Genomic DNA, 12,291 nt, shown 5'->3' on the forward strand with positions numbered 1-12,291 from the left:
TATTCATTGGTACAAATGTTTTAAGAACCTGAATAGAGAACTAGAACACCTTGACATTCTTAAGGTTCAGCCTTTCTTTTGATGAAACATGTTTGCACAAGTGGGGTGGGGGGAGGGTGTTAGGATTTCTTAAGCCCCGGGACTAGGATCAACTGAAAAGAGTACAAGGAAGCTTATAAAAGTTAACAGCATTTAATTAAACAAATTATGCGATGATATACAATGACATTTGCGAGTTGGCGGCTCCCCCCCTTCCCAGCTGTTGGTCCCGTTCGCGTTGGGGCAGCGGAGGGTGAAGAAGAGATCGATTCTCCCTGTAGTCTTCTCCTATTGGCCGGCGTCGACGGGGTCCAAGGCAATTCCTATCGTTTTTCTGGTGTTAAATTACAGCATTCTAATGTCTGGTTATTTAAACATTCCCTAATAACCAGTGGCGGCGCCAGGGTATGGCTGGGGTAGGCTACAGCCATACCAAGAAATGGCTTAGCACCACCTTAGCCCCACCATGTAAAATGATGTTAAAGTAAGCAAAATAAAGTCCGCCAACTCGCGCTGAGTAAATTGCTCAGACAGCAGTTAGTAAGATTGAGTTCAGTAGTCACTTGTCTGGAAATAACAAAGACTAGAAAAGGTTTTGAAAACTTTTGTCACGTAGTGATCGTCTTCTCAATAGGACATCTTTGATAATGTCTTCTGGCCAATCAGAATCAAGATAACGGCGTGGTGTTGTTGCAGGAAATCCCGACGGAGAATACTTTTGCTGTAGTACATCTCTATATACATCGATACAACATTACGTGTTGATAGTATCAACACGTAATGACATAAGACCCCACGGTTTGATGTGTAGGCTGTCTTTCATTTTGACACACAGAACAATGGACAACTAATGAACAACTCTCCACCCTTATCAGGGCCCTCATTTATAACGCCGTGCGTAGGATTCACGTGGGAAGGTTACTTAGTGTACGTAGTAGAAATCCAAAAAATAGGTACAGAAATGTTCCGACATTTTCCGATTCACCAAACATTGCGTACCGGTGAGGAAAGTGCGTACAGCACTTCCTACGCCGGTTTCCCTTTATAAATCACAATCGACTCGAAATGCGGTACAGCTTTTGTGGGCTTCACGTAACGCCCATATTTGCTCATAAATAGTCAAAGAAACGCCCATTCATTCATTTTGACTGACTGCATGAAGAAGATCGCAGGAAATGACGATAGAACAGCTAAAAAAGACATCTCACACTGTGTCAGATTTTGGTTATTTTGGGAAGGTCGAGATAAATCATATTGTTTGCTGGATGCAGTTTGAACCAGAGTAGCAGCATGGAGGTCGGATCGTCACCAACATAAATAAATTAGTGGTCCGAAAAAGTCTAATGACAAAAAACATACACATAGCCTTCCTCAGGCAGTGTGTTTGTACCGGGGACAGGAGACACCCCCTTGATGAGAAACTGTAAGAAAGGATTGGGGAATCCCTCCGGAGTGGAGTCATGACGACTGGATCTGAATTATGTTTTTGTATTTGGTGGTTTGTGTTCCAGGCTGTCGATCAGCAACTATATATCCATAATCCACCAGTTAAAGGAAATACAACTAATGTGTTGTGTTATATTAGCTGTAAAATTTACCACATATGGTGTTCTTAGTTTCCATACCTCCTGTGTTTTATGAGTGACTTATCAAGTCTTAGCAAACAGCATAAAACATGATTAAACATGATAATATATAAAACCATGCTCGTATACAACCTATAGAAATGCAAAACGGCGTCAGTTTAGACGTAATTCTGCCCTCCTGCTTACCGCATCATTTATGAGAAAACATTTCATAACATTAACACAACATATTCGAGGTGGTTTTAAATTACATATCCGTATTTATTTATTTCTCCAAGTTAGGTTTTTGTGTGCATTGAGGAGTCGCAAACAGGCGTTTGTTTAATCATTTTAAGATTGGCTTCGATCAATGTTTGAAAAATGAATTCTTCATATATGATAAATGAGAGGTAACATTTTATTTATGGTATTATTTCCAAATATTTCTCTCCATTCTTCCTTCTGCCAACGGTGTCGCAGTTTCTCGTCTCTCCCGTTTTTGTGCTTAATGCGTACGCATGGGTTAGAGTTTGCGTCGAGGACCGCATGTTTTCCCATCAAGTTAGTTTTTTATAAATCGCAAACATTGCGTAGAAACTGGCGTTCGCCATTTTTTGAGCGTATATCCCTTTTATAAATGAGGCCCCTAGGGGTCCTCACCTCCATGCCCGGGAAGATTTTTTAATTTTTTAATATTGAAGTTAAATGCATCAATCTGGTGCACTTTGAGAGAAAAATGAATCTATGTATACATCTCTCAACACCCATATGAAACAGAACTGTAAACAGATTTTCTTTTTCTTTATGGATATTTTACAAATCACTCACCTTTTAAACTTTATTCTTGTTTTACTGTCATAGTATTTCATAACTGTTTCTCATTTATTCTCATAAATGGTGACCAAAACGTTTGAGACCCACTAAGATAACTAGACTACAGTTAACTATCTAAACAGAGTCCCTTACCTCACTGAGCTGTAGTTCTCTCAGTCTGACAGGACAGAGCTCTCCCTTTCCTTGTTTTAGAAACAGCTTCTAATATCCATTAGCGCAGCTAGCTAACCAGATGCTAACAACAACAATGCAAATAGTGAGTTTGGTAGAAATATACTGTATAATAGTAAAGTTATTTAAGATGATGCCATATTTATTGAATATTTATTTTACATTATAAATATTCCCCAAAATTATTCAAAAGCATATTCATCCAAACTCCTTGCTGTAGTATGACCAACAGGAGACTATTGATGTGTGTAGTGAGTTTGGTAGTAATAAGCTGTATAATAGTGTTTGAATATTATTGTTTTCTCTTTTTTCGGAGTTGCACTTTGCAGACGGTCCCTTAGCACTCGTTTCTTCTCCGGCTGCAGATAAGAGACCAATGTAATGTGTCCAGCTCGGAGGACGGCGCGTATTGGCTTTTTGTTGATCAAATTGTGATTGTAGTTCGTTGTCAACCTTACCACGGTACTTAGGAGACATCATTTGTGTCTGAATAACGTTTTGTTCATGAGTTATTGATCCGTGAAATCAGAATCTCCCAATATCGTTCCAACTTAATGAACTAAGCCAGAAGACCGTCTCATTTCGTAGACCGCTCGGTTTGCTTTTCCTTCACTTTATTTTTATATGCATTTATTTTGGACGAAAACTTAGCGCGAAGAAAGGCATGTTTGGCGTGAGTGCGTGAGATATGGGTTAATTGCGTGACTCTCACGCTCAATGTGTGAGTGTTGGCAGCCCTGCCTTATCCACAATGTAAAGTAATTCACACAACCTCTTCCCTCTTCTCTCTGTGAGGAGCAGCAGGTTCAGCTTTCAGAACAAAGTAGTTGTGTGTAGTAATAGATTTATTTATTTTTCTTCTCAGGAGAGTACCAGAATGTGTATTTTATGTTAGTATTTCAAAAAATCTCCTGGCGGAGAATCCCCCCAGACCCCCCTGCAGGGGTTGGGTTTTCAGCATGTCAACTCTTTCACTTGTGGGGACATTGCAGGATTGGCTCCAGGTCGCCCTTTTTATTTACTACAAGACAAATGTGCCTTTTTATTTCATACAGTTCAATTTGGATTGAGACAGGGAAATAATCTAAACCTCACGCGTGGCGTTCCACTGTCAAGGGGAGCGTGTATGTAATTACATTGCAAATACTGACTTGAGCCCCACCACTGTATGGGTTAGCCCTACCATAGATTGCCCAACAAAAATACTCTGGCGCCGCCACTGCTAATAACAGTATTGTGGCGTCAATAAATGAGTGTTAAAGACATTAGGTTCATCTCAATGCCCCTCCTCGACTCCTCTCTTCCCCTCTTCCGGGACTTGACCCGTAAATCGATCAAGACACGCCATGTTGAAGGACGTCCCAATACTTGAAATGCACACGGAGGAGTCGAGGAGGGGTGAGGGAGGAGACGAAAGGGAGGATACACGAGAACAGACTACGCGGAAGTGTTTTCACTACTCGCGTATAAAACACCCGAACCCACCTTCACAGCTGTTCGATTTCAACACTGGAAAACTGAGAACTGGAAGAATGAGTTGAAAAGCGTCACATAAATGTATTAAGTGCTCACAGCTCCGTGGGAATTATTATGTGCAATTCATTTCTTAACAATTTAAGTCATGTTTAATGATCTTGAACGTCACTAAGTCATAGCTATTAAGAAAGCTATTTCATAAATGGCTAGATCTTGATAAATAACAATTATTTTATAGTTTTGTGTTAAAATATTCAGTAGATAAATTATTTAAAATTCACAGTCCTGAATGTGGGTTTGTGGTGAATGTGGGTATCTACAGGACACACATTTTCAGAGTAAAGGCTTTCACATCACTATAATTATATTTGTATTTAAATGTAGGCTACATTTTACACCAAAACGGAACACAAAAGCAGGACCAACCATTATTAAATTGGATTCCTTGACTAACAAGAGAAAGATTCATTCATTTAAATAAATATTTAAAAATAAGTGGGCCGTTTCTAAAGGGTTATATCGTCAGCCCGATGAGAGGGGATACAGCTGTGCACATGTCATCATTAATAGACGTCGTTTAAAAGTGACGTTTGAGTGAACAAGGACATCCCAATTAATACCTGAGGCGCGGAGCTAAGACGCAAGGAAGGGACGCAAGTGAGGGAAAGGAGGAGGTGAAATATTCAATTGAGATGAGCCTATTGTGTTTAGTGTACAGAGAGCGAAACGTCACAGATTACCCGTCATGCCTGGCTTTCAGAGCAGAAGTTCCCGTATGTGCGCTCACAGAGCATGCGCCCCTTAAACCCCGCCCCCGAGCTCCCACTCTCAGATGGGCGTCCATAATGCAAGGAAAATAACTCTCAGAATAACGTTATTAGCACATTTTACAACTTGAGGACCGAATAAGGGCTATACAAATGCTCATACTGGGTAGTTTATTTAGTTTTTAAAAAATTATCCAATGATTTACAGACCACTCTTTCCCAATGTAAGTCAATGTGAAAAAGTGTTTCCGGGCCCAGCAACCCATACGGAAGTGTAGTACCGACGTTTGGCCACAACGAATATAAGAGTCCGGCACTTCCTGGGGGCTTGGTCATTTCACGGGGTGTTTCTCAATCTCGAGTACGCTTGCTTGGTAGCACATGTCTTCCGAGCATCTTGCTTCAGAAGCGAGGCAAGAATGCTTCCTGGAATTCGGAAAACGAAGAGTGGAACAGGCGAGCAAGTGTGCAGTTGTGCGTCATATGAGAGGCCCCGCCTAACATTTTCCGCCACAGATTTGGGGAAATTGGTCCGTGCGCATTGCATTGTGGGATTTTAAGACCGGAGTCTACACATGTGCAGCCTCGAAATTTCTCCAAACGAAGTACGCCGGGCTCTGTAGAATTCCAAGTATGCTGGACATTGGAACAGTACTTCGGCGGCACTCGATGACGTAGTATGCTTGAAATACTGGCTCTGGAGCAGCTTTACTCGAGATTGAGAAACGGCCACGGTTTCAAAACGTATCATTAGCCACATGCTAATGCTAAACGGAAATGACGAGATTTACTAGTGGAAAACCGGAAGTCATGTGTGAACATTCGGTGTTCAGAATAAAACAGTTTTAAATCAAAAAGGTGTATTTAGTTTAAATTACGCCATATAAACAATGATTTTATTTCTTACAAATATCAATGTTTGCCTTGAATACATTTTTGTTGGGTGTCATACTAGTGTGTTTACGGAGCAGAACAACTGATGTTGAACTGACTGTAACACTAAGTGGATTAAATCACAACAGAGTTGCTCTTGGATGTTGTGTTGTAGGTGATCCGGTGCAGAGCTGCGGTAGCATGGGAGGCCGGGAAACCTCAGGTGATGGAGGAGGTGGAGGTGGCCCCTCCTAAAAGTGGGGAGGTTCGCCTTAAGGTAATGAAACAAGCCAGATGTTGTGATATTAACACTCATTTATATAAAATACACGCTACTGCAAGAGGCAGTATCAGGCAATGTCCTCCCCTCTGTCTCCCCCTTACAACTCTAAGAACCTCCATTAAAGACCCTCTCTGGCAAAAAAGTAGAAAACTAAGGGTAGGGGAAAAATCCAATGTAATGTAAAAAGCATAGTTTGGCAGTTTGGTGCAGTTCAGCATCTTGTGGCTGAAATTAGTATTACAACAATTAAAACATAAGCAAAGATACATTAATCTTGTTTTCACTGGGTTAAAAATGTAAGACCTAAAAAGATTATCCGCATAAATAGATACAGGACAGAAAGCAAGTGTTATCAGACTTAGACAATATGTTTTGTCAGGGCTGCCATACCTAATTTAAAGACCAGCTGCACCTTAAAGGTTATCTATAGTGGGGTTTTCCCTCATTTCGTGCACAGGACAACACTACAGTGAACTTTGCACCATTTCTGGTTATCAGGAAAGTGTTTGCTTTACTCTAGTGATATAACCTCCTATTAATGTATTCTACGAAATCAATCATTCTTCAACTTACTACTAATACTTTTTAAATAATGAATGGAAACATTTGATTGATGAACTGATTTTTCCATGTTACAGCAGTTTTTGAGGTGAGGTGAATATTTAAAAGGATGACCATGGATCAGATCTTATATTTCAGGTCGTTGCCACAGGGATCTGTCACACTGACTCCTACACACTCAGTGGCTCCGACCCTGAGGGGGTGTTCCCTGTAGTGCTGGGCCATGAGGGAGCTGGAATTGTGGAGAGTGTTGGGGAGGGGGTCACCAAGTTTCAAAAAGGTTATCTATCTTCTTTTAATTCAGATTTTTGCATTTTATGTAAATGCTCAAATGTAAAATGCTGTTTCTCTTTCAGGGGACACAGTCATACCCTTGTACATCCCACAGTGTGGTGAGTGCAAGTTCTGTAGGAATCCCAAAACCAACTTGTGTCAAAAGATCAGGTAAATATTTTTCTAATAAAGTTTTCACCAGAAAAGAGTTTTGTGTTGTTCAAGCGACTATGTTTTACATGCCACTATCACATTTTACTGCATGCTCTTACTTTGAAATACAAAAACCACAACATTAGCAGTTATCAATTCCTGTCTTAAAATTGCCGAGTGACACACATAGATATTTGCTCAGACCTAGATTTTCCAATTCCTTAAGTGCAAATCCTAAAGGAATACTAAAATCAATTTTGGTGAAAAAACAGGCAAAACATTTTTTTGTGTGAAGCTTGAGCAAACGTCTAATACACACCATTGTCGAATTCTACCTGCTTTTAGCAGTTGCTACAGTAGTAAGGATACACTACTAATAACATGTTAAGTGCTTTTACCAACAGACTTTTTATGCATTTGTTTTCGGGTTGGAAGTAGCCAGACTGTGCTCTTATTGTAAATGCGGGAACCCATCATTAGCAGTATTTACAATCTAAAATGGCTGAGCAACACGTAGATATTCTTTCTGTGTTTTAAGTTTGTCTTAAAACCCTGTGTGTGTTATATGCAAATCAGTAAACATAGACTTCAGATCTATAATTGCCTATTGCCTGTTCGAAAGCTTTCCATTTAAAAAGATTTTTGATAAAAGTTTTTCATTTACTTGTAAATCAATTTGAAGTATTCACAGAATTATTTTTTTCATTTGTGGGATTTCTTTTTTTCAGGCCAGTTCTATATTTATATTTCTCAAACATCGATTTTTAGTATTTGTAGAATGTGTTTCACATCTGAAGATTATACACTACACTGACTCTTCAAACACATAATGTTGAAACAAATCTACCTCCATAGTTGCTGGTCAGCTGTCACATCTGCTCTTGTGTCTTACTCTCCAGGCTCACTCAGGGCAAAGGCTTGATGCCAGATGGAACAACCCGTTTCACCTGCAAAGGCAAGAGCCTCTTCCACTTCATGGGCTGTAGCACATTCTCTGAGTACACAGTGGTGGCTGATATCTCCCTGGCTAAAGTGGATCCCATGGCCCCTCTGGACAAGGTGTGTCTGCTGGGCTGTGGCATCACCACAGGCTATGGAGCTGCTGTAAACACTGCCAAGGTCAGTCTGTTGTCACTGTGCTGTGATGAAAGCCAGTGACTGTATTAATTCTCCAATTCCCAGGAAAAATAACACATTACTTTTGCTCCAAAGTAAATATCCTGCTTCCGATATTTTCCAAAGCCTTAACCCTGACCCACATTTTTGTAAAATAGATCAATGCAATCATGCTAACAAAGGATTCTGTGCTTCAATCCATTTTTTTACAAAAACGGTTTTACTGGAGTAATAAGACATTTGAGGAAATTAAACAGTCTATTAAGTATATTACAGCACGATATAGCTTATAGTATAATATATAGATTTAAAGAGCTGCAAATAATTATTTTTCAGGGTAAAGACAACAGAGGCATCATTAATAGCAGCAGTGCAGTAAAGCCATAGGGTCATTACCTAGTAAAATATCAACAACTTTCTTAAATTGGCAAACATTTTGAACAACCGTGTCGCAAAAATATGTATTCTTTTTTACAGTTACATTTTAAGATTTTAGGTGCAGGTTTAAAACAAAATATGTCTAATACTTCAATTTTGTCCAAATACATGCAGAAATAATTACATTTCCATCAGCCTCTGCTGTGCTATCAATATGTGCTAACAGGCTAACACACCAAAATGGGATACTAAATGCTATATCAGCATGTTATATTTTCATTGTTAGCATATTGGAATACTTAGCAATTCGGTCAAAGAATCCCTTGCCTAAGTACAGACTCCCAGATCTGCTTGAAGGATTTTAAATGTGGATTTAATATGTCCATCTGTTGTTTTTTTAACCTATATCTGAAGCTGGTTAAAACGCAACTAAAGCCTAAAGAAGCAAACACATGCAAAACCGTTCTAACCATTGGGTAGCATTCATTTTAAGGTACTCTGTACAACATCTTATCTTTGCTGTGATTTTCGGAAAGGCGCTGACCTGTATTTGCCTCCCCATTCCTTCACCCTGCAGGTGGAGGCTGGCTCCACCTGTGCCGTGTTTGGCCTGGGGGCGCTGGGTCTTGCAGCTATTATGGGCTGTAATGCAGCCGGGGCAGCCAGGATTATTGGAGTGGATCTCAACCCGGACAAATTTAAAACTGCTCGAGAGTTTGGTGCCACAGAGGTGGTGAACCCGAAGGACCACAGCAGGCCGATCCAAGAGGTCCTGGTGGAGATGACAGATGGAGGCGTGGACTACTCCTTTGAATGCGTGGGCAATGTGGCAATAATGGTGAATTATACAATATTATTGACCATTCCTTTTCCCTTCATCTCTGCATGCTGAGTAAACACAGGAATCCTTGAATATGGCTTTATTGACAGTGCTTTATAAAAAAACATATTTCCATCTATCTGCAATTTTTTAATAAAGACAGACAAGTACACATTTTAAGTCCCATTACTTTTGGATGACCTCAATATCAAAGGCAGTGCTAATAAATAAAAGAGAAATACATTAAAATAAGATTTTTTTTACTTAAGTGTATTATGTAAGAAAACATAAGAATGTAACCTTAGAAAGAAAACAACTAGATTTTTCTGTAACAAAAATATGTCCTCTGCTCTCTGATAGGAAAACCTGTCTTTTTATTAAGCATATTCAGGCAGTATAGTCTGTAGACCAACAATAAAACACATAAGCAGATTTCATAATTCCGCTTCGCAAGCCTGTATTTATAAAATATAAAAAATGTATGTTATTTGGAGTTACTATCCCCTGTAGTTGCAATAGCAGATGGCTGAACAACCAGAGTAACTGCCGAAAACAAAATGGAGAGTTTCCTGTAATATTGGTAGTTGCTAGGCTTGAAGGTGAAGAAGCAATTCAATTTTCTGTGTGAAAACTGTTCGTTTTTACAATAAATACTTCTATTAAATATGATTTAGAATTCAGATTCAGTGTCTTTTTAATACAATTATATTCTTGGCAATGTCCAGATAAATTAGGGTGATGTTGTGGTAGCAGTCTGGTTTGGCTTGGATCAGGTTGAGTTCATACTGTCTGTCTGATATTGTGTCTTGATTGCAGAGAGCTGCCCTGGAGGCCTGTCATAAAGGCTGGGGCACTAGCGTCATCATCGGGGTGGCAGCAGCCGGACAGGAGATCTCAACTCGGCCCTTCCAGCTGGTGACCGGACGCACGTGGAAAGGAACTGCTTTTGGGGGTAACAAGCTGCTTGTTCTTAGACTGATCTTTCTTGAGATGCTGATGTCAATGGGTTTCTAATTCATCCTATTCGACAAAAATGCGTCGCCTGAAATTCCAAACGGACACCTGGCACTACAGTCACAAACAGTTCTCATATACCCTTTTCCAAACGAGGCAGTCCCATGGCCAGATCCTGATGTAGAAAAAGTCTTCCTAGTTACCACTGCAGAGGTGCCGGCCTTTGGCCCCAAAAGTTAGTTAAGCTTGGGGGCCTGAGATAAGCCAAGAGCTGCATATCGGAGACCTAAATCAGAGAATGGGGCTTAATTCACGTTGGCAACTAAAATGTATGGCGAGTACATTGCAGAGTAGCAAGTTGTTGGAGTATAGTAGAACGTTGTTTAAGAAGTTATCTAATTGCATTAACGACAAGAGTAAAGAGTCAAGGGTAACATATTTCAGAAGTTAACGTCAGAGGCTGGAACTTGATTTACATGTCAGTTCATGGCAAGTACGACAAAGGAAAGAATGTCTTTCATAAGCCTAGAAAGTTGTTAGAAAAGTTCTGCTTTTAATTTAATTTGTCTTGCTGCTTTAAGCATTAACACTTGTTCTGACAGGTGAGAAAAAGAAATGACATTCTGTGATCTGCCCTGTCTATAGCCTCTAGTGATGGAACCCCTGCATTTATTTTCTGTACTTTAATGAGCTATTTCACACTTTTCCCAGGATACAAGAGTGTCGACAGTGTTCCAAAACTTGTTGAGGAGTACATGAAAAAGAAGCTCAAAGTGGACGAATTTGTGACTCACACTCTGCCCTTTGAGAAGATCAATGAAGGGTTTGATCTCATGCATGCTGGGAAATGGTAAGCCTCAGTTTAAGATGTGTTTTGAATCTGTTTCTTCTGTTAACGTGAGGATTTAGGCCCCATTTACACGGGAACGCAAACCAAGCGCAAACAAACCGAATTCGATATAAAAAAAGTATTCCGTTCACATGGATACGGCTCAATAAACGTGTCCCTTCACACGAGACCGCTCGACCCGCTGAAGACGCTGCAGCACATATGCTAGGCCTGTCAGTGGCGCTGTACTTCCGCCACAAAATACACCAAAAGCAGCAAAGAAGACCCCGAGCATGGTTGCCATTGTTGCCTGGCAGCCCTCCTGTTTATTCTCCGCGGTGGATTTAGCAACATGTAGTTCATGTAGTTCTCCATGTCCACTTGTTGCTGATGGTTGTGGTAGAGGAGCTGTAGATTTTGCACTAATATCTGTTGCATGGTCAGTAGCAGTAGCTACTGACCATGCTGCAGCAGTGAGCAGCAGAGGTGGGGAGAGGCGGGGCTATGGCTTCATCGTTATCAGGGAAATTATCGTATAGGACGTCCCCACCTTGGGACCCGTTATCGTTTTAGGAGGCGGTTTCCGCGGTTCCATTACGGCCTCGTGTGAAGGGGCTATACGAAAGAGAAAATTAGCAGATACAACCCGTTTTGTTCCCGTGTAAACAGCACCTTAGTGTCCCTCTGGGTTTTGTCTGTTGAGAATGTAATGCATCACTGCTGCCCTCTGTTGAGGACAAAGCTGAGATGTGATGACAGGGTTTCATAATAGATTGCACCATGAGAGGTCTCTTTTCAAATAGGAGTGCTAATTAAATCACAAATGTCTTAAGCCTTAATAGGACACAATCTAATCCAATTTTAATCTTTTCAGCATTCGCGTCGTTCTTCAGCTCTAGATGCACAGAAGCCCAGGAAACCATGATCGCACTCCAAGTTTACCCTGCTCTGTTGAATAAATCTTTCAGTTCCCTCTTCATGTGTGTCTTATTTGAACAATACAACTTCTGACACTTCTTTGATCAGCGTCTCGCCCCTGAAAGAACACGCACACGAGAGAGAACATTGTGGAAAGGAAAAAGAGAGGTAACGAAACAAGATTATTCTTTGATCTAGACTGAATGAATAATAAGACTATACAACTACAAACAACCAAATGGCATCAGTGTTTGAAGGTTGTTAATCTATGATGATTCTTC

General features: G+C 40.4%; 1 protein-coding gene across 2 annotated transcripts in view; it reads left to right on the forward strand.

Annotated features, from left to right (window-relative positions):
• Nucleotides 1-12,069, forward strand: part of LOC307046247 (alcohol dehydrogenase class-3 chain L) — a 50,739-nt gene extending 38,670 nt beyond the window's left edge. For both annotated transcript variants that reach the window (XM_079692558.1, XM_079692557.1), the window contains exons 2-9: nucleotides 5,901-6,002; nucleotides 6,708-6,849; nucleotides 6,926-7,013; nucleotides 7,895-8,114; nucleotides 9,067-9,327; nucleotides 10,126-10,261; nucleotides 10,975-11,113; nucleotides 11,967-12,069. In XM_079692558.1, the coding sequence (XP_079548684.1) occupies nucleotides 5,952-6,002; nucleotides 6,708-6,849; nucleotides 6,926-7,013; nucleotides 7,895-8,114; nucleotides 9,067-9,327; nucleotides 10,126-10,261; nucleotides 10,975-11,113; nucleotides 11,967-11,991 (1,062 nt within the window). In that variant the 5' untranslated portion in view covers nucleotides 5,901-5,951 and the 3' untranslated portion in view covers nucleotides 11,992-12,069. The remainder of the gene's footprint in view (nucleotides 1-5,900; nucleotides 6,003-6,707; nucleotides 6,850-6,925; nucleotides 7,014-7,894; nucleotides 8,115-9,066; nucleotides 9,328-10,125; nucleotides 10,262-10,974; nucleotides 11,114-11,966) is intronic.
• The last annotated feature ends 222 nt before the right edge of the window (nucleotides 12,070-12,291 follow it).

The sequence above is a fragment of the Notothenia rossii genome (assembly GCF_949606895.1).
Source record: "Notothenia rossii genome assembly, chromosome: 7".
Classification (NCBI taxonomy): Eukaryota; Metazoa; Chordata; class Actinopteri; order Perciformes; family Nototheniidae; genus Notothenia; species Notothenia rossii.